The 21,379-nt window shown below is 37.2% G+C and overlaps 1 protein-coding gene across 1 annotated transcript in view; it reads right to left on the minus strand.

Moving 5' to 3' along the window:
- LRRK2 (leucine rich repeat kinase 2) overlaps positions 1–21,379 on the minus strand; it is a 118,504-nt gene that overhangs the window by 58,367 nt on the left and 38,758 nt on the right. Inside the window, exons 15-20 of the mRNA XM_081127291.1 lie at positions 14,014–14,158; positions 13,736–13,875; positions 11,589–11,717; positions 11,347–11,517; positions 4,750–5,008; positions 3,781–3,969 (exon numbers count right to left, since the gene is read on the minus strand). Of these exons, the coding sequence (XP_080983417.1) occupies positions 3,781–3,969; positions 4,750–5,008; positions 11,347–11,517; positions 11,589–11,717; positions 13,736–13,875; positions 14,014–14,158 (1,033 nt within the window). The remainder of the gene's footprint in view (positions 1–3,780; positions 3,970–4,749; positions 5,009–11,346; positions 11,518–11,588; positions 11,718–13,735; positions 13,876–14,013; positions 14,159–21,379) is intronic.

Genomic DNA, 21,379 nt, shown 5'->3' on the forward strand with positions numbered 1-21,379 from the left:
GCTATCACTTCAGATATTACAAAGATTAACAGAATAGTAAGAGAATTATTATAAATAACATCTAATAAGTAAATTAAGCAACTTATGTGAAATGGACAAATTCCTTGAAAGTTGCAAATTATAAAAACTGATGCAGGAAGTAATAAAAATCAAAACAATAAATTTACTAAAGTTAGATTTATAATTTAAAATCTCCCCCCAAAACTCTATACCTGCATGACTTTACTGGTGAATTCTACTAAACAGTTAATGAAAAAGCCCAACAGTGTGGCTCAGTTGGTTGGAGCATTGACCTGTACACCAAGAATGTTAGAGATTCAATTTCCAGTCAGGGCACTTACTAAGGTTGCAAGTTCGATCCTCAGTCATCACATATGCAAGAGGCAACGGATCAATGTTTCTCACATCGATGTTTCTTTCTCTCTCTCTTTCTCTCTCCTCCCCTCTCTAAAATCAACAAACATATCCTTGGGTGAGGATTTTTAAAAAAAAAAACAGTTAAGAAAAAAATAGTATCCTTCCTACACAAACTCTTTCAGATAACAGTAGACTTGGAAACACTTCCCAATTTATAACTCTAATAGTACTCTCATAATTGCAAGGAAAAGTAAAACTACAGACCAGTATCCTTCACAGATGCAAAATACTTGACAAAATTTTGGAAAATCTAATCCAATAATATACAAAAAGAATAATACACCATGACCAAGTGATATTTACACCAGAAATGCAAGTTTGGTTTAATGTTAGAAAATCTATCAATATAATTAACCATATTAACGGAATAAAAGGAGAAAATATGCCCATTTCAACACAGACAGAAAAGCATTTTCCAACGCCCATTAGTGATAAAAAGACTCAGCAGAAAATTATGAGAAAGGAGCCTATTCAAATTGAAGGCTGTCCATGAAAAAAGCTGTATCATAATTAATCATAAGATGAATGCTTTCGTGCTACATTTGGCAACCAGAAAACAATGCCTACTTTTTCAACTTCTATTCAACACGGTACTGGAGAACCTAGCCTGCGCAATAAGTCAATAAAAAAAAAAAGACAGGTCGGAAAGGAAGAAGCAAATGGGATCACTGCAAACATAGAAAATTCTATAAGGTCAACAAAAACGTGTTAGAACTCATGAGTTTAGCAAGTTCACAAGATAGAACATGAAGATACAAAGAATCGTATTCCCATATACCAGCAGTGAACTATTGGACACTGGAATTCAAATACAATTCTATTTACAATAGTTTCAAAAAACATGGAATACAAAACATTGCTGAGAGAAACTTTAAATGACAAGTAAATGGAAACTTGCCACATTAATATGTCAGAAGACTCATATTAAGTCAGTCATCAACGCCCCTAATTTCTTTATAGGTTTAATATAAAGTCATTATTATTTACATATTAATTCTATATTAATAACATTAATAATATAGTACTTACATATTAGTTCTACATAAATGTATATAAATATTTGTTCTAAGAAAAAAATCCCAGCATGAAATTACTTGATTCAAATAAATATGGAAATGCAAAGAACCTAGCTTAGTGAGAAGAATTTTGAGAAAGAACAACAGCAGAAGACTTACACTACCTGATTTCAACACCTACTATTAAACTAAAGTAAATCAAGATAGTATGGCACTGGCATAAGCATAAAGATATAAATCAATTGCACAGAACAAAGAATGCAGAAGTAGAACCATACCTATACGGTCAATTAAATTGGACAAACATGCCATTAATTCAATGAGGAAATACAGTATTTTCAACAAGCAATATTAAAACAACTGGACATCTGCATGGAAAAAAACATGTCAATCCACTGTCACTGTACACAAAACTAATTTAAAATGGATTTTAGACATAAATGCAAAAGCTAAGGTTTTAACACTTCCATGAGGAAACATATGAGAAAATAATTATGAATTTAGGATAGGAAAATATTTCTTAAATGGGATAGAAAAAACACAAACCATAAAAGAAAAAAATTTAAAAACTGCACTTTATCAAAAATTTTTAAATCTCCTCTTTGAAAAATAACCATAAAATGAATTTTTTAAAAAGCTGTAACTGAGAGAAAATATTTGCAAAGAACTTCTACCAGAATATATAAGAACTCATAATAAAATAAGACAACAATATAATTAAAAGTTAGCAAAAGATTATTATACTAAGCAAAATAAGCCACACAGAGAAAAACAAATACCATATGATCTTACTTACATATGGAATCTAATGAACAAAATATGCTCATGAACAAAATAGACCCAGAGGCACGGATACATGGAACAGACTGACAGAGGTCAGAGGAGAGGGGACGGGGGGACTACGTAAAAGAAGGTGAAGGGACTGGCCAAAGATCATATCTGCATAGCCTGTGGACACAGACAAGTGTGGTGATGGCTGGAGGCAGGGGAGCGTGGCTAAGTGGAGGTGGGTAAAGGGGGGAGGAATGGGGGACAACAATAAAAAAATAAAAATAAAATATAAAACTATCCATTACATACATGCACTCATTTAATAAAAATTAAAAAAATGTTAGCAAACAATGTGAACAGATATGTCACAAAGAAAATACAAGAATGGCCAATAAGAACATGAAAATATTCTCAATATCAATAGTGGTCGAAGAAGTGAAAATTCAACCCAAGTGAGCTACAACTATGCCTTCACTAGAATGGCCAGAATTAATTCGACTGACAATACCAAGTGTTGTAGGGTGGCAAGGATGTAAAGCGTCTAGAACTTTCATGTATTGCTGGTGGGAGTATAATATGGTACAACCACGTTGGAAAACAGCCAGACAGAAAAGAGAACACACTGTATGATTCCGCTTATATGCAACTGGAGAAAATACTAATGTAATCTGCAGCGACAGAAAGCAGGTCAGTGGCTGCCACGGGCCAAGGTTCGGGAAATATTTTGTAAAGAAGCAAAAAGGGACTTGTTGGATAACAGAAATGTATAACTTGATAGTGGTGATGATTACATGGGTGTATAAAATTTTCAAAATCCATGAAAACGTATACTTAAGATAGGTGCATTTTGTTTTACAGTAATTATTTTTCAATAAAGTTTACTTTTAAAAATATTTAGACTTGAGACATGAGATCTTGGAATAACTCTTACTTTTTGCCCTCTCAAATAACTTTTTACTCCATCACCCAAAGTATTCAATAACACTATGTTAATTAAAAAAAGCACCTCACCCCACTTTCACCGAACTGCATTTCATTAAATACATCAGCCCAAATCACTGCCATCGTATATCTTGCCAGGTCAATTTTTAAAAGTTATCTCAAGTGAGTTATTAAAATATTAATATTATGTTTAATTCTAATAAAGGTAAATATATTTTATTAAGTACTTCCTATTTGCCAAGAACTCTCCCAGACAATTTATATATATTTTATCTAATTGTTGTAAATAATCCTGGAAGTTTGGCAGTACTACTTTTAACAAGGGTAGGGGGCTTACACAACCCAGAAGGGGATGCTGTCAATGATGGAACATAGACTCTAATTCCAGTCAGTTTGTTTGCCCTGTGGCAGTCTCCACTCTCCGATTGAAGGCAGTATTATAACACGCGAGTGTGGAGAGACTTGACAGCCACTGCCTTAACTGCAGTGAGTAAGCATAACTATTTCCAATAATAAACACATTTTCCTCAAGTTTTTCCAAATAAATCAGGATTTTGTCTCAATTCCTATTTTTCAATGTCAGTGTGTAAGGGTTTTAAAACATAAAGGGAATTATTTTTTTTATAATAAATACCTTCACTATCTAGGTCATCACTTTGACCAAACACACTGTCCATGTAGGACTCGGGAATGAAGGTCCATTCGGCAAATTTATCAAGTAGTTGTTCAGAAAAACTCCCATCGCTGCCTGAGGCGGCTCCCTCTTCCACAGCACTCTTCATCTGGTATCTGAGGACCATTCTTGCTAGGGTGGATCCGATGTCTAAAAATAAAAAAAAACACCGGCGACTTAGAGATCAACCATTAAACAAACCTAAACATGTATCATACCCAAATTCCTTATACATTCTCACAGTTCTAAAAAATTGTTCATTCCTACTTTCAAAGTCACTTTACAATTGTGATGTTGCATGTTTAATAGGCAGTAAATTTTAATTTTCAAGAAATCATAGAAATGTATACAAAGCTTTGGTGTAGATAACAAAACTGAATATTTATGAAACTAACTTACCCAGGGAAGGGCCTGGGCTTTGAAGCCAGACTGGCCTGTGCCCAAATCACACTAATGCCACTTGTGAGCTGTATGAGCTCCCTACGTGTCAGTGTCCTCACTGGGGCAGAGAAGGCGACAATATTCACAGCACAGGGTCATCGAAAAGATTAAATGAAATGATGCACATAAAATGCTTAGCACGATGCCCAGAACATAGAATATGCTCAATAAATGCTATACTTTTTTTTATAAACTATTTCCTAAGTTATTCATTCTTTTGGGAAATTACACTGAATTTCAAAGTTAACATCCTTCTCATAACTTGGCATAGTTCTCATTGTCTACCTATAGCCTGGGAAATTTCTTCCAATATCCCTTTCAAGCAATTCATGACAAAAGGAAAAGGCACAGACACCTAAACCCTTACAGTATTTTTGGCTTAAGCTGCGCCAAACTGGAATAAAAACTAACTAAAATATTAGTGACTTAAAAAAAAAAAAAAAACACTACTAAAAATAAGACATAACAAATGTTGCTTTGAATACTTACTTGTTTCTTTTCTTAAATTGCATGTCTTATCTGGAAATAAAGGACCAAGCCAAGAAGGTTCGATTTTTCCAATACAAAATCCTCCCAGGCATATGCTGTTATTGGCCAGGTCCAGGGCAAGCCTCCTTAAGAGCAGGCTGATGGTCTGGCTGTCGCCTTTCCCGATGCTTATGGTCAGCGCTCTCCGCACATCTTGTTCACGGGACCCACCGTTCAGTAACAGTTCCACCAGTTTGGGACTGCTCGCTTTTTCACATACCTATTAAAGAAAAAAATATATATAAGCTTATTAAAAACCCAGATTTCTTCCTTTCAGGAGACTGGTAAATTGAACTTGGTGTAATTTTTACACTCTTAAATTTAGATAGAAACAAAATAAGGCAAAACTCATCCTTGAAGTAGACTAGAAAAATAAGATTAGCACCACACATATAAGAGTAGCAGAAATCAAATAACCTGCCACATGAGAGTCAGTCGTCCTGAGCGAGGCAATATGATATGGGGAAAAGCGCAGAAACGTGAAGTCAGGTGAACTGAGGCTTATACTTTCTGGGTTTCTGTTTGCTCCTTGGAAGGCATCTGGCAAACTAGTCAATGCTTACTGCCCCCACCTTCATTTGTAACACAGAATGTAAATGGTATAACGTTTGTTAATGCCACGTGCAAAGGACAGGCATTGCTCATTTCTGGTTTCCCTGAGCTCCTCAGGACAAGGATCTGAATTACCACAAAGAAGTACCTTGTCTCTCAGTTTTCTACCTTCCCCGAAATGTTCCGTTTTCAGAGATGTGCTCAAGGTGGGTTAGGTTACCAAGTGCTACAGAAACTAGCGTCCACTGAAGCACAGCACATTGGCCCCACTCGGGAGCAGCTCCTAGAAGGCACAGAACGGGGTATTTTACAAACAGAAGTCCAGAGTCATAGGTAATGGAAATATTATATGTCAGGTACTGTGCTGAATCCTGTACATACAGGATCCATAATCCTTATAAAATAAAACCCTAAGCCGCAGAAATGGTTACCCCATTTTACAGATGAATAGTGAGAAAACATGTGATTTGTCCAACCTCTTAAAGCTCCTCAATAAGAGACTTAGATTTGAAGTCAAATCTGTTGGCTCCAAAGCCTACGCTCCTTAAAGGACCCAAACTTAAGGACTGAAAAGGAAAAGGAAAGATCCTAAGATCCAAGGTACCAGCAGAAGGAGGAGATTGGGGGAAAAGTCCTGAATTCTCCAGAATTAAAGTGTGCTCAAGGGATTTGAGGGGGCAGCTCTGTGGTTTGATGGCACCAGCTTAATTCCCACCAGTCTCCAGCATCACCCACCTACAACATACTCTCCCCAGGGACACTACAGTCCCTTTCTACGCTAGATACAACCAGTCCACTGGGAGGGTGGCAGCAAGGATTAACTTTGCAAGAGACTCTGAAGCTATTCCTTGAAAAATGAACTTCTTTTTGCTGGGTGAAGAGCAGAGTTAGACACTTAGGGCAATAGAAATAGCATAAGGGAAGGTCATGAGGTTTGAAACACTGCATATTGTGTTTGGGGGAAAGTCCTAGAGCACAGGGGTTTCCCCTCATGCACCCTTCTTCCCCCAGGCTCCCATCCCACTTTGTTTAACATAGTATTTAGCACACTGAACCACACATGCCTGTCTTTTTTATAACTAGAAAGGCATGAATGCTATTGTAATTCAACTTGTAGCTCTGCAGCTTAGTGTGATGCCTAAGAAATATATATAATTTAACTAGCAAGTTAGTAAAATCCTCTTTAAGGGTTCATGGGGGATTTGGGTAAAAGGGAACAAGGGAGGGAAGAACTAAAAACCTCAATTACAAATGCCCTCTCTTGTAGCCCAGCAAACTTTTATCTCTAAATTATGGCACCTATTGTTTACCTCATATTAAGATAATTTATGTTTTTTCTTCCCTCCTTTCCCAATACCCACTTAGAAAAAAAAAATCTTGAAACAGGAAACCCCCTTTATATTCTTTACTAACAATCTACCACTGTGCTTTCCACATAGAAGGCGCTCAGTACATTTTTGTAGAGATATTGTCCTTGGGGGATCCAAACAATCCACGGTGACTTTAGGCATATGGTGCCATGAAGAGAGAGATATATCAGAAAGTGCATTAGACAAAAGAAAATTTTGAAAGTAATTCCAACTTCATGAGAGGGAAAAATACTGCTCAGAAATACACAGTTTTGTATTTAAATAATAATTAAGATAATTCAGAATATAATCAACGTTTATCAAAAGTATAATTTGATCCTTTAAAATCTCTCATCTAATTTATAATTAATGCAGCCAGCAATCGAAACAAAACATTTTAAATTAGCATTTGAGAATGAACAAACAACCCAGCGACACCACCACCATGAATCTGTTGTGTAGACAAGAGATTAAAGCAGCCAACCGATATATTGAGGCCTTGGCCGAGCCCGCTCCACTTCAGACCACAATGCAACAAGCTCAGAAACACAGAGGCGACTGCAACACTGAAAAAAATATACAGCACTTTAAAGTGAGTCAGATTACCAGGGAAAAGTCTACAATGTTGTATAACAAGTTTAAAAACATGTTTTTGGTTGGCGAAGGAGATTCTGTAATCACACGAGTGCTGAATAAATCTCTTCTCGAACAAAGACAGCATGAGGAAGCAAATAAAACCAAAGATCGAGGGAAGAAAGAGCCAAAGAAAAAGCTAGAAAAGGAAAGAACAGGTTCAAAGACCCTAAATGGAGGCTCTGATGCTGGACGGTCATCGGCCACGACGTGACGGCGACGGCGACAGGGAAAGCAAACGCGAAGCCAGCAGTGAGGGCCCCGGCGAGGAGAGGGGCCTGAACCACCCGGAGGGTTTCTACCCTGGATGGCTAGCCTGACCTATACGGGATACAAAGGGCAGCCGAGAAGTTTGAAACGGTTTTATTCAGACTGCTGAAAGTTTTAAATTTTTATAAGCATAGCTTTTGATGTTTAAAACTTGTTTGAGGGGAAAAAAACCCCTTTGGAAGTAAACATTGCTTAACTGTACTTTGTGGTAGTAACAGCTAATTACACAGCAAATGTGAGGGGAGATTCGTTTAGGAAGTGTTGAGCTGCTTTCCAGACATTGGTTGGAGCACGTTTCAATTACTGTGTGTTAATGTGTAATTGATAGTAGAAAAAAGTTACATTTTTTAGAACTGTTACTTATATAAACCTTTCCTCTTTTCCCAAATACCGTGGGTTTTGTGCATAGTTTTCACAAATCTTGAATTTATCAGACTGTCTTTTCAGAAGTTATACATTTTTATGGTAGACAAAATGGTACTTCAATATAATTATTCTTCCCTCCGTCTACCTAAAGTTAATCTCACCCATGGTCTACACGGTGCTGTTTATCCTGCTGCTGTGTAACAATGTGTGTTCTGTAGGCATTCTTGTATGACATCCACCCTGACACCCAACTGACAATTCTACAAGGTACAAAACTCATGTTAACTTTAGAAGGGAATTTATTTTATTTTATTTTTTTTGTTCAAAATATCACAGATGTCCCTTTTTCTCCCCAGTGACCCATTCCACCCTGCCCCAGCCCCCTCCCCAGTCCCTCTGCCCACCATTGTCCGTGTCCTTGGCTTGTGCATATATGCATATAAATTCTTTGGTTACTCTCTCTCCCTCCACCCACCCGCCCTCCTCCATCACTCTGACATTCGTCAGTCTGATCCATGCTTCCATGTCATTGAATCTATTCTGTCCATCAGTTTATTAAGTTCTTTAGATTCCACATATAAGTGAGATCATGTAGAAGGTAATTTAATTTTGTGGCTGGGAATTCAGTGGTCACATGGCTTGCCTGCAGAGAGCAAAGTGGGTGTACAGAGGAATGAATCTGGCTCTAGGGTTCAGCCACCTAAGATCCTTTACAGACACTAGTAGCTGAAACTGAAAACTAAAGGATAAAAGTTTATTTTTGAAAGATTTCTGAATTTTTAAATAAGCCACGCTCATTAACAAAGTCACTCAGTAGTATTTCTTTAAATTGGAAAATAATCTACGATCCTTATGCCGTAAATATATAAGGAAACTAACCTATTTGAAAGCATGGCTATATCAGAGGGGAATTCTTGTTTCTGTATGGTACACGTGACAGGATTGCAAAAAGTGGAAACATTAGTTGCTCTGAGGCAGTAGACAAAGTAAAGGAGTAGTTTGATAGTCTGTAAATTCATGTATATGGACTAAATCAGGGTGAACCAAGGTTTACACGCAAAATTTAAGGGTCACTTAACAGCATTTCTAAGATAATTTGATTAGGTCAGTTGGTAGTTGTTAGGAGCTAAAAAACACTTCTGTTTTGAAACTATTAATATGGGGAAAAGGCTTTTAATACTTTAGGGTTTGCATGTGACATGCATGGTATGTTTTGACCTCTTGGATAACTGTTTTCACCTACAGATACTTGTTTTCATCATTGATTATTAAATTATTTCAACAATTGGAGTTTCACTTTTGAGAAGTCTTACAAAGGAAACCAGGACCCACTGTGCTGAAGAAACTCTTGCTATTATATCTGTTTGGTCCTTAGTACTATTAAAAACTAGACAGATTATTCTAGTTAAGCCATAAGTGTCAACATGTAAACTTGTTTTGATTAAAGAATTTTTCTGTCAAACTCTAAAAGAAAAAAAGATTAAAGCAGACATTCAGGAGGCAGACTTTCCACTACTCACCAGGAGAGTGTTCTTAGGCAGTTACTTACCCTCTCTGTGCCTCAATTCCTGACCTGTATAATGGGGATAATACTAGAACCCACTGGTAAGGTTGTGGTGAGGGTTAAACTATGTAAAGAGCTCAGAGCAGTGCCCAGGTGGGAAGGAATACCACAGAAGTGTTTATTACTTTTATTCAGGTTTCATTATACTTGCTCTTCCCACCATGATTTGAAGTGTTTGATCTTCAGGTTTCTGTTCAGGCATTTTCACATCCAGAATTAATCTTCTGTATTCTTCTCTGCCACTCTTGAACGTCAAGTCATTAAATTATCCTCAGAAAGCCTAATGAGATTCACTCCACCCTTGCTCTGACTAGTCCTTGAGTATGCAACATTGGCACATGAATAGTCTTGATTAGCTTTGTACAAGCACAAAATAAGATATGCTCAATCAATCTATCCACATAATCAAAATTTATTATTTGGTAGACTAAACAATCTGACAGCTAGGATAAATTCTTTAAATTTAATACACCCATGGATGTGAAGATCTGATTTTCTTATTTGTTTTTATTTTTTAATTTAATTTTTTCCATCACCTTTTATCTCCTCTATGCCCTCTAGCACCTCCACCCGTCCCCATCCACCCCTGCAATCACCACACTGTTGTCCATAAAAAATAAAAAATATATAAAGTATTATGTTTAAACAAACATAGGAAGAAAAATAAAAGGCTTTTTGTATAGAAAGAGTTGGATAAATTGAGAGAGAAGTAGAAAGCACTTCCTATGGGACATGTAGAGCAGCTGTGCTCAGGTGCTTCTAGGTATATTGTTTCCCAATGAAAAATCTGAAGGGGAAGTTTCTTTTCAGTTCTCTGGCATGCCCCAAAACATTAATGCAATGATCTGCAGAGATCACAAAAGATACGCAATAAAAGCATTAAATTACTGAGGGAAGTAATTTCATTACCTTTAAAATAGAGAAGAGATTCTTTTTAATGTTACTGGCTTTAAAAACTTTTGACTGAATTTAAATAATTTGATGGTTTTAATGCATAAATTAATTGTGCATGAAAATGAGTAACAGGTTTAGTTTCTTTTTATGCAGATTGCTAATTAGTACTAACTTAATCTTACAGTGGAAAATCAATTTGAATCCACAGGCAAGTGAGACATTAAATAAAGTAAGGCTTTAAAAATAATTAGAAAACAGTACTCTGCTGGTTATCTAATAGTATATATTAAATCACTACATAATTGCTTTGCTTAGAAATGTTATTAACTTTCTAGAAAATATACATGATGCTACCTGAATGCTATCATAAACTCTAAAATTTATACAAAGACAAACTTTAAAAAACACATAATGAGTGTTACTAAATACGTATTGAATTCACATTGTAAAGCTGAACATTGTACATTTCTACTTTCATACAACTCACAAGATATACAAGAGGTGTACATACGTTGTCGCGGACTTACAGAAGTTAAGTATTTTTATGGAGGTCGGGAGTCCGAGGAGGGCTTCATCCAGGAAAGAGAATTTGGGTTAGAATTTGAAGGAAAGGTAGAAGTGTCTGCCCAGAGCAGGAGGGAAAGGAGAGAAGGGAGGCAGGACCAATTTGTACAGAAATGTATAGAAGGAGACACATTTGAAACGTTACTTATCAACCTAACAAAGTAGGTAAACAAATAAAATGAAGGATTAGACGACAGTACCTAAGGACTCTTTCCCTCTGAAATTCTGTGACTCTAAACTCCTACTACAAATCGCAGTTGTGCAATAAGCTGGTAAATTCTGTAGTGAGGAATAATAGGACGTAATAAGTGAGAGCTATACAATGGCAGAGTCAATAAACATGAAAGTGTCATCTTAAAACTTTACCTGACAAATTAAAGGGGCTCCCTCCTTTGCTCGATTGACATCGGCTCCCAGCAGAAGCAGGCATTCGACCATGATGCTGTTGTTCTGATCACAGGCCCTCTCGAGCATCACACTTTTTAATTCATCATCCATAGCTAATTTTGCAAAGCACTTGCAACAAAGGTTTAGAAACTGAAAAGAATGGAAATGAGGATTAGAGTCAGCGAAACACGTAACAGTTAGCATCCAGGTGACAAATGTACCTGTTGGTCCTTTTGTTCCAAGAGGCTGGAAGACATCTGATGAAATATTACGGACTCAAAGGAATGGTGCACCAGCAGCTTGGAAAAGGCCCCTGACAACTCCAGCACGGTCAAGACTGTCTGAAATCCCTAAAAGTGTGACCAAAAATAGTAATTAAAAAAAACAACAACAACAAAAAAAATAAGCAATTCTGGACAAAAAGAATAAATAAATACAAAACAGAACTTGTATATGATACTTAAAACCTAAGTTGTTCACTTAACTAAGTAAATCTACTTATTGGGTTTGTATTTTAGACCTTGAAACAATCCTATAAATACACCCTGCTCTCTCATGACTAAGAAATACAGCAGGAGCACAGAGAACAAAATGCTAACTAACAAACTACTGTCTAGCAAAGCAGGAAAAATACCTAATCCACTAATATTTGGCTTTTAAAGGTCCCTGTCTGAAGTCAATCCTACAAGATGAAAACCAGATATTAATCTGGATGAGAACAGCACAGTCAGCAGGGTTACAGACCCAAATAAGCCGGTAAAGTAACATTTTTATTATAAGATTGTAATGAGATTCTCTAGACAGCCCAGCATTTTCCGAACATTTTGGGCTTTCTTTTAAAATTTTAACCTCAAAGAGACAAATGTGAGCCCTGGATTTCATTCATGTTCGGAGACGCTCTGAAGGCACTCTGCAGTTTACATCCTTGAAGCAAATTATTTATAAAGAACTGATCAGTCCCCCCTTACTTTTCAGTAATATTTGCAAGAGTTGTCTGGGCTCTCCACCCAGGTGATATGTGAAGGAAAGAATGAACTTTTGGCTTCACTATTATTCCGTTTTGGTAAACTCACCAAATGTCAATTTAACTTTTTAGATTTTTAGTATCTGTGTTAATGAAACCATCTAAGTATTAAAATAATTACTTTGAGCACTTAAGATGCTGAGTTTCTACAAATACTTCCTACATTTGATATGAGAAGTAGTCTTAACTTAGGCAGGTCTAAGGGACAAGTGGTCTCCCCACCTCTAGAGCAGAGGTCCCTGCAAACTCAAATGAATGCAGCAGGGAAGCAGGTAATGCACATGTGAAGGAGGCACATGATTCAAATCAAAAACATATAAACACACAACTTGCCAAATAAAATATGTTGGCGGGCCGAATTCAGCACCCTGGCCAATAGTTTACAACCTCTGCTATAGAGATCGTAGAATTTATGCCCAGATAAATTAACACTGAGTATCTGAGAGTCCCACACCTGCACAAAATCATTTCTTTCCCTTTGGATTACGTTTAATCAATTCTGCCTTGGCTTTACCCAGTCCAGGTGGAGGCATATTATAAAAATCAGATTTATAAAAGGCATTGTTCTTTATAATCTAAGAATGTTGTATTTTTAGCAGCACTTTATAATTTAAAACTTTCTATCCATTATCTCACTTACTAATAACGTCTCTGCAAAGGTTAGAACCTAGACATGTTTATTCATGGTCAATGCTACCATTTATGAAATTATTTGCTGAAGGAGGTTTATGAAAGTTGCAAACTCTATTACTGAAACCACAACCAAGACAGAAAATCCTAAAGAAACTATTTGTTTTCCCAACAGTGGAGGGAAAAGAACATCCTGAAACAATTTATTTCTTGAATCTCGCCTTAATTAACTCTAAGCCAATATCTTGGATTCCTAACAAAAACAGTGATTATATATCACATTTAAAATTTTTCTTGATGAAAAAATCTTTAAAATATTGTTTCACTGTAAGAAAAAAAATTCAAGGGGCAAAAATACTACAGGGAAGCACCCCACAACAAAACACAGAGAATGACAAACTTCAGAATAATTTTAACTTCTATTTAGATAAAATCTATGCAAATGAAGCTCAGCTACCTGGTATTTCTTTAGCACACTCTCTGCTCTTTCATGGAAAAGACAAACATGCTGATTTTAGAGATTTCATGATGAAACTCAGGATCTTTAGAGAGTCAATCTACTTCTCTTCACCTTCTCTAATTAAAACACTAAAAAATTATAGATGGTTTTTAATTAACTAGAATATCTTCATTAATGTAAAGTGGGAATTATACCAATTGCTCTGAAAGAGAAATCTGCACAAGATCAAATTCTCTTCAGGAGAATACACATACTTTAGTCTGTAATTCAGCAATATCCTTAAATCGTTGTAAGCTGGAAACCAGAATCTTTGCCAGCAGGTGCCCAGTTCCTAGGAATAAATTCTTCTTTGTAATCAAGCATCCTATAAGACTTAAACCCAGACACTGAATTTCTAGAAGAATAAAGGGAAAAAAATGAACAAAATTAATTGTTTTAAATCTCAAAACTAAAGAAAAAATTAAAGACATTCCACCAGCAGCTTAAGACCTATAAAAATCTACTCTAAACCATGAGTTTGAATTGTACCAACCTTGGTCATCCGGATACATCTGCAGTGTTTGAAGCACGGGTTCAATCGCACCTTCCAGAGATAGCACAGCTAATTCATCAGGAAAATGTGCTATAGAAGATATTACTTTCAATCCACATTTCTGAATCCCAGGATTTCCAATGAACTAAAATCAAAAGGACAATGAAAAAATATTTGCTTTTAAAAATGAGTTCTTAATACTTAGTTAAAGCCAGTTATAGATTGATCAGATATAAACTAAGCATCTAAATAAAGATTACTATCCTTGATTCTGCCTCATACTATTAATTACTATTATTCATTATTAAGGTTAAAAAGCTAACACTTTAGCCCTAACCAGTGTGGCTCAGTGGTAGAGCAGCCTACACACTGAAGAGCTGCGGATTCGATTCCCAGTCAAAGGCATGTACCTGGGTTGCAGGTTCGATCCTAGCCCCAGTCAGGGTGTGTTCAGGAGGCAACCAATCGATTCTCTCTCTTATTTCTCTCTCTCTCTCTCTCCCTCTCTCCACCCTCTCCCTGTCCACTCTCTAAAAATCAATGGAAACAGTATCCTCAGGTAAGAATTAACAAAAAAAATAAAATGAAGTAAATTTTTACAAAAGCTAACACTCTAATACGTATTGAGTACCTGTTCTGTGCCAGGCACTCTGCTAAATGCTTTACATGCATTTTCTTCTCATAATCTTTTTTTTTTTAATATGTCTTCATTGATCTCAGAGAGAGGAAGGGAGAGGGAGAGAGAGAGAGAGAAACATCAATGATGAGAGTCACTGATCAGCTGCCCCCTGCACGCCCCCCACTGGGGATCGAGCCCGCAACCCGGGCATGTGCCCTGACCAGGAATCGAACTGCGATCTCCTGGATCACAGGTCCATGCTCAACCACTGAGACACGCCAACTGGGCCTTTTCATAATCTTATTAAATACACACTAATTTCATTGCCAATAGAGATGAGTTCACTAACAGTTAAGGGCTTGGGTAACTATTCCTACAGTTACACAGATTGTAAATTGCTAAATTAAGACCATATCAGGGATGTCCGATCCCACAGCCTGCATGTTTAATCAGTACACTGCAGTACTGCCTGTCACCACAGAAAAGACTAATAGAGAACTGAATCTTTAAGGGCTTTACATGCCTCATCTCATTCATTTCCCCTCAGCAGCCTCAGGCAATAGGTTCACCACACTCTAAAGATGTGGAAACAAGAGCTGAAGCCACACAGCTAATAAGTGTCAGGCCTGAGACTTGAATGTAAATACGTCTGCCTTAAAAGCCCAGGATCTCAATCCACTTCCAACATTTTCATCTCAATTCCTCCAGATGGTTTCACATTATTTAGTGATATTCTATAATAGAGGCCACTTCTTCTTCCAGGCACCCCCTGCTCACTGACTGAGAGGAACACAGTCAATGCACTTTCCAACCACGGGACCATCTCAGCCACACCTCCCCCTTTCTTAAGTCTGTGGCATAAAGCTACCTCTTACACGGCCCATCTCTGCTTTCCATGATGTTCTCCTGACTTCTACCATGATGTGAATGGCCACCAAATCAATAGCTTTCCTTTCAAAACTTCCAACGCCATTCTTCTCAGGACTTATTCTTTCACAGACCCTGGTCTCACGGCATCTCCACTCCAAACCTCCGACTGACGCCAGCACAGGTCACCACAGAGCTGAAGTAGCTTCAAGCCAGGCTGTCAGCTCTGGTGCCACCCTTTCAACCAAAACCTGTCACCTGTCTCACTTCCATCCTGTCAAAGAACAGATCTTCATTCCTCTACCAATCTCGTCCCTCAGTGCCTCTTAATGCCCTTGCTCAGGATCCTTCTGCGCCCAGGGTGTGGCTAAGGGCCCTCTTCTCGCCCGGAGCCCTTCGCCACGTGTCCGGTGGGTTCTGCCCTAAGCGTGCTGCTGTAGATACTGCACACATTTCACCATAAAAGGTGAGATAACAAAAAAGGTAAAAGAGGCATTTTAAAAGGGCAAAATAAAACATGAAAAAATTAATAACAAAATTTTAAAAACTTTGTTGTGAAAAATGAACATGAACATACACTGCTTTGGAAGCCTTTTGTTCATAGTATTCTACTGTATCCTTTTTTTTTTTTTTTTGGCTTGTGGATTCCTCTCCTTGTTTACCTTCACACTTGTGCACGCTTGCTAATTTTTCCTTCCTTAAGGAGGCATCAGTTTCCCACTAAAGGAGCAATAATTCATGCTCTCGAAACTGTTGTGACTTAGTAGCCAGATCTATCCTATTTGCCATAGTTTGGTAAACTTTTGGTTTTGACAGGTGGGAGGGATGACTGCTCATCAAAGGATTTGCAAACTGCATTATCATTTTCTAATATTATATACAATCTGGCTTCACATACAGTAGTTACCATCCACTTTTAGGATCACCTTGTCAACTCCTTACTGTAGAGACCATTCTGAGGGCTGAGATTTACAGAATAGAAAAATGGGAACACTGCAAGAATATAGTCAATGGAAGATTGAAACCAGACTGACAACTAGCTGAAATACATTAAGTCTGTCAAATGTAAAACCAAACGTCAACCAGCTATTTTACCTTTGAGAAATTGCCTTAGAGCCATTTTGTCATACAGCAAAAATGCTTGTGGCAAAGATGTTATGGCAAAAAATGCTTGTGGCAAAAATCCCTAGAACCTCTCCTCCATGGCCTCGCCGCTCAGCTTGGACACCATTCCATCCTTGCGCCTCCCTTTTTCCTGTCATTATTTCCATCTTAACATATCTCTGGGTAGTAAAAGTACATCAACATTAGAGCTAATTAAATGTGGGTTTAAATTCTGTTTCATCATTTAACAGTTCCATGAATTTCAGCACCATTAAGATGAATTAAATAACATTTTCTCACAAGTGGTATTTACCCAGAAGGTGTTATTCAAGAAATATTTAAAAATTTAAAAGTGGTGCAAAGTGAAGCTCAGATCTGTCTCACCTTCCTTGCCTCTGAAATGATGCTAATTCCAGGTAGGTACTTGAAATATCTGGGGATCACTTGGTAAATTAAATGTCTAACCACTATGCTGTACACCAGGAAAAAATATAAAATAATAGTAAATGTCCACTGTAATTGAAAACTAATATTAAAAATAAGATAAAATGATCCTAATAATGCTGGGTTCCTTTGAGGATGAAATGAGAACTCATTACATAATAAACATTGAGTGATGGCCACAGTTCAGGCCTGGGACTGACATCTCAAAGTACTTCTAAGTGGGAGACAGTATACTTAAATCAGTCTTCCATTCCATCAAGCTACACTTCCCTTCATTTCTAAACATATTAATAAAAAAGTCTACACCCTCCAACTCTACATTCTCCCCACCCCTTAATTTCATATAATCAGATTTCTGTCCTGACCACTCCGAATGAATGAAAACCATTCAAAGAAAAAAGTCCTTTTAATTACTGCTTTTCCCTCCCTTGGTTTCCATGACACAATACGCCCCTAATTATTCTCAACCTTTAAAGCCATGCTTTTGCCCATCTCCTTTATAATCTCTTCTTTCAACCCCAAACTCTGTCCAAAGTTCTTTTCTTAAAACCCCTCTGTTCCTGGATGGGATTTCCTACGCTCACAGGGCTGCGGGTCACCATAACAAGAGCAGCCACGCGAGGATGTTGCCAAAACCCAGGGAACACATGCTATGTGCCAGACATTCCTTCAGGCAATTCATATAGATTAACTCATTTGATCTTCACAACAACCCTATAATGTAGCCACACTATTATTAGCTCTATCTTATAAATGGGAAAAAAAAAACACAAAAAAAACTGAGACACTGAAACTTTTGGGCAAATAACTAAAGCACAAGTGTAAACTCTCTTAAGAGATCAGCCTACATTTCTTTTTGCTTGACCCCAGTATCTTAAACTCTGATGTTCAAAGCCAAAAGTTTATCATCTTTTCCCAGAAACGTCATATTGTCATTCTGAACTCTGATTAGTAGCACCGGCACTCCTGCTTCCCGGGCAGGGCCAGCCTCGCAGGTGTGCTCCTGTGCAGTCCTGCAGGGCTCTGTGCCTAGGAGCACCCCATGCTCAGCTTAATGCTCTGCTGCCAACGTCGTGAAATTCTTTATAATTTTCAAACGAGGGTCCTGCACTTTCACTTTGTACTGGGCCCCACAAATTATGTATCTGGTCCTGCTCCTAAGCTCAAAATGCATCACAGGCTCATTTTTTATGCTAAAAGTTAAATCAAATTGATATTTATAATGCATCTGTTCTTGTCCTTAATATCATCACCTCTAACAAGTTTCTACTCAATTAGTAGTTCTGCTACCTTGAGGTCCCCTAATTTCTAACTATTTCAGATGTAATTCAATGACTAATGCCTTGCAACAGGAAATCTGTGATGTGTCTATGCAAAAAGAGAATTCAGTGTGTCACATTATTAAAAGGGATGGAGTTCAAACAAACTATTTGATAATTTAAAATAGTGCTTATTTAATTTTTGACAGTTTTGTAAATTTGAAAAAAATATACACACTCATATATATACATATTTGTGTGTATATATATGATATTTATAAGCCCATGATGAACTTTTTTCACTTAATCTAATCTTATACCTTGAAAATAGTAATTTATTGCACTATGGTTCAAATAGAGGTTAAAACTAATTTACTAGTTTATATTTAGCAAGTGTTGACTAAATGAAATCTTTGGGAGTGCCAATGGAAGGACACGTACGAACATTACTTAGAAACATCCCACCATCTATGCTCCACAAGTTTCCAAGGTTTTCAGAGAATACATAAATAACTAAAGTGGTTTCTCTGATTGAGAGGGCTAGCCAGCTTAAGGCTAGGCTCTTACCTAGCTTCCAGCTAAGTCAACTGCAGTTCAGGAAAAACTTTCCAGAAAAAAAGAGGGGAAAAAAGATTAATGTACAGCTAGAAAGAAGGCATCACAGTCTAGGACTAACCTTGAGATATATCCTAATAAAGTATTTGGATTTCATGAAAAATATTCCCCTGAGCAGACAGGTAAAAATATCATCATTTAAAAAAATGTAAAAAAGCAGGTCTCAGGCTTCTGCACTAAAACATTCAGTACTAAAAGACAGTGAACTGCCTACAAAGTTTTCAAAGAAAGAAACTAAAACCCTGATACTTTACAACAAACCAAAATGTCTTTTCAAGAGTCCAAATATAAAACACCAGCAGCACCAATAACAATATTCTAGTGCTCAGGCAATAGATCTTTTTTAAAGAAACTCAGACAACTGAAAGATGAGCGGAAAACCTATACCAAAAGGACTTGCAGTGAACATACAATCCATGTAACTACAGAAATAAGCTGAAAACAAACTTAGGAAGTATGGTTATAGAGCTGAATATAAATACAGACTCTGTCAATGTAGAATTTAACAGAAGTTGGTGGGTGAGAAAACAGGTAACATCAACTGCCATTTACTGAGCACCTACTATGTCCTGAGCACTGCACGGAGTGCTTTACATCAATTCTCTCATAAACACCTTCATAGTAACCCGAAGTGAAAAACTGTTTATCATCTCTGTTTCATAGATAATGAAACTAAGGCTTTAAGTAACTTGCCCAGGGTACATTAGTGTGTAGGTGGCAGAGCCAGCTTCAAACCCAGAATCCTAATCCCAGGGCCCACAAACTTAACTATCAGAAAATCTGGTTCCGGCAAAGCTATAAAGGCAAATGCTGTATAATCTGCCCTGAGTGAGCGGCAGAGGGAAGGGGGAGGTGAAGACATAAGAGAACGCACACTAATTCGTTACAGTGTCCATAATGTTCACACACATGAAAGAAAGTGAGTTACCTGGGAGATAGGTTCAGAGTCAAGGAAAAATGGGGATTTCCCAGGGGAACACAAGAGGAGTCTGAACTAGTTTTTAGTCTCTACACAGAATTATATAATTTGGAAGCAGTGTAATTTATTTAACTAGGATCTCTTGATAGGCATTATACTGTTGGGATAGACTAAATTAAGCTGTAATAACAATCCCAAACTCTCATATGTTGAAAATAGAAATAAGTTCAGTTCTCACTCATGCTTCCCGTGTGTTACAGGGCAGGAGGGGCGTCTGCTCATCGCAGTCACTCAGGGGCCTCTGCTGATGGAGCAGCCACCACCCCAAACGTTAAGGTCATCGGGCCTGAGAGGATGTCCTCCTGAAAGCCGGCTCGCCAGGAACATAATGTCTGGTCCAGAAATGACAATCGTCCTCCACTTACTACTCCTTGGCCAAAACTAGTTACATGATTCAACCTAACTACAAAAGGGCGAATAAATACCAGGATCACCAGAAGGGGGAGAACTGAAAACACCTGGCAAACAGCGCTAATGGTTACCACACAGGATTTAGTTTGTTGCCACATTTGTCTTTCCACAAATAATGCCACAATGATATTCTTGTTTAAAGACTCTTTGTGTACTTGTGCAAGTATGTCTATGTTATAAATTCTTAGAGTGGAACTGTGGTCAGAAAACGTGTCTGTTTGACTTTTAACAGATATTGCTAAATTTACCCCCAAATTAAAATTTTAATTTACATTTCATTAGCAATGATCATACTTGAGACCCTTTCCATATGTTTATTTTTACCTTTAAATCTCATCCATGTGTAATGAGTTTTGGTAAATACGAAGCTTTCTTTGCTTTCCCAACGAGGCTGCAGAGTTAGTTATTCCAACACAAGTTCCTGAGCTAACTATCCGCCCCCCTCTTGGGGGAATATCATATATAAATTGCACATGTGCATTTGAGCTTGTTTCCTAAATCACCATTATGTGGCACTGATCTATGCTCTCCACTGCCAACGTCACACCATTTTAATTACTATAGTGTTTTCATATGTTGTATTATCTGTTGGAGTTGGGCCATATTAATTCTCATTTTCCAAAATTCTCCTGATTACTCATGCATATTAGTTATTTAATTAATTTTCTCACAATATTATACCAGCTTATCTTGTTCCAAATAATACTATTGTTATTTCTCTTAAGGATTCATATTGATCAATTTTCATTTTTTTTTAAAAATAGTCATTTTACCAAAAAAGACAGTATACATTTTCCTATGTTCAACTCTCTCGTAACTCTCAGTTGAGTTTCATAGTTTCCTTTAGTCCTGTAACCATTTTTTTACTTTACTCTTATGTGATTTCGTTTGTTGTTGTTATTTTTGTAAATGGGCCTTTTCTCTCCCTATGTATTATTTACAATTGAAATAAATATCTCCAATATTTAAACTGGGTACATTTTGCTTCAAGGTCTCTGTGAAGGGCACAAGCTCCTGGGTCTGCGTCCATTTAATCAGTAGATTGGTTCGACTCTATAAGTTCCCCTG

The sequence above is a fragment of the Miniopterus schreibersii genome (genome assembly GCF_964146895.1).
Source record: "Miniopterus schreibersii genome assembly, chromosome: 2".
NCBI lineage: Eukaryota > Metazoa > Chordata > Mammalia > Chiroptera > Miniopteridae > Miniopterus > Miniopterus schreibersii.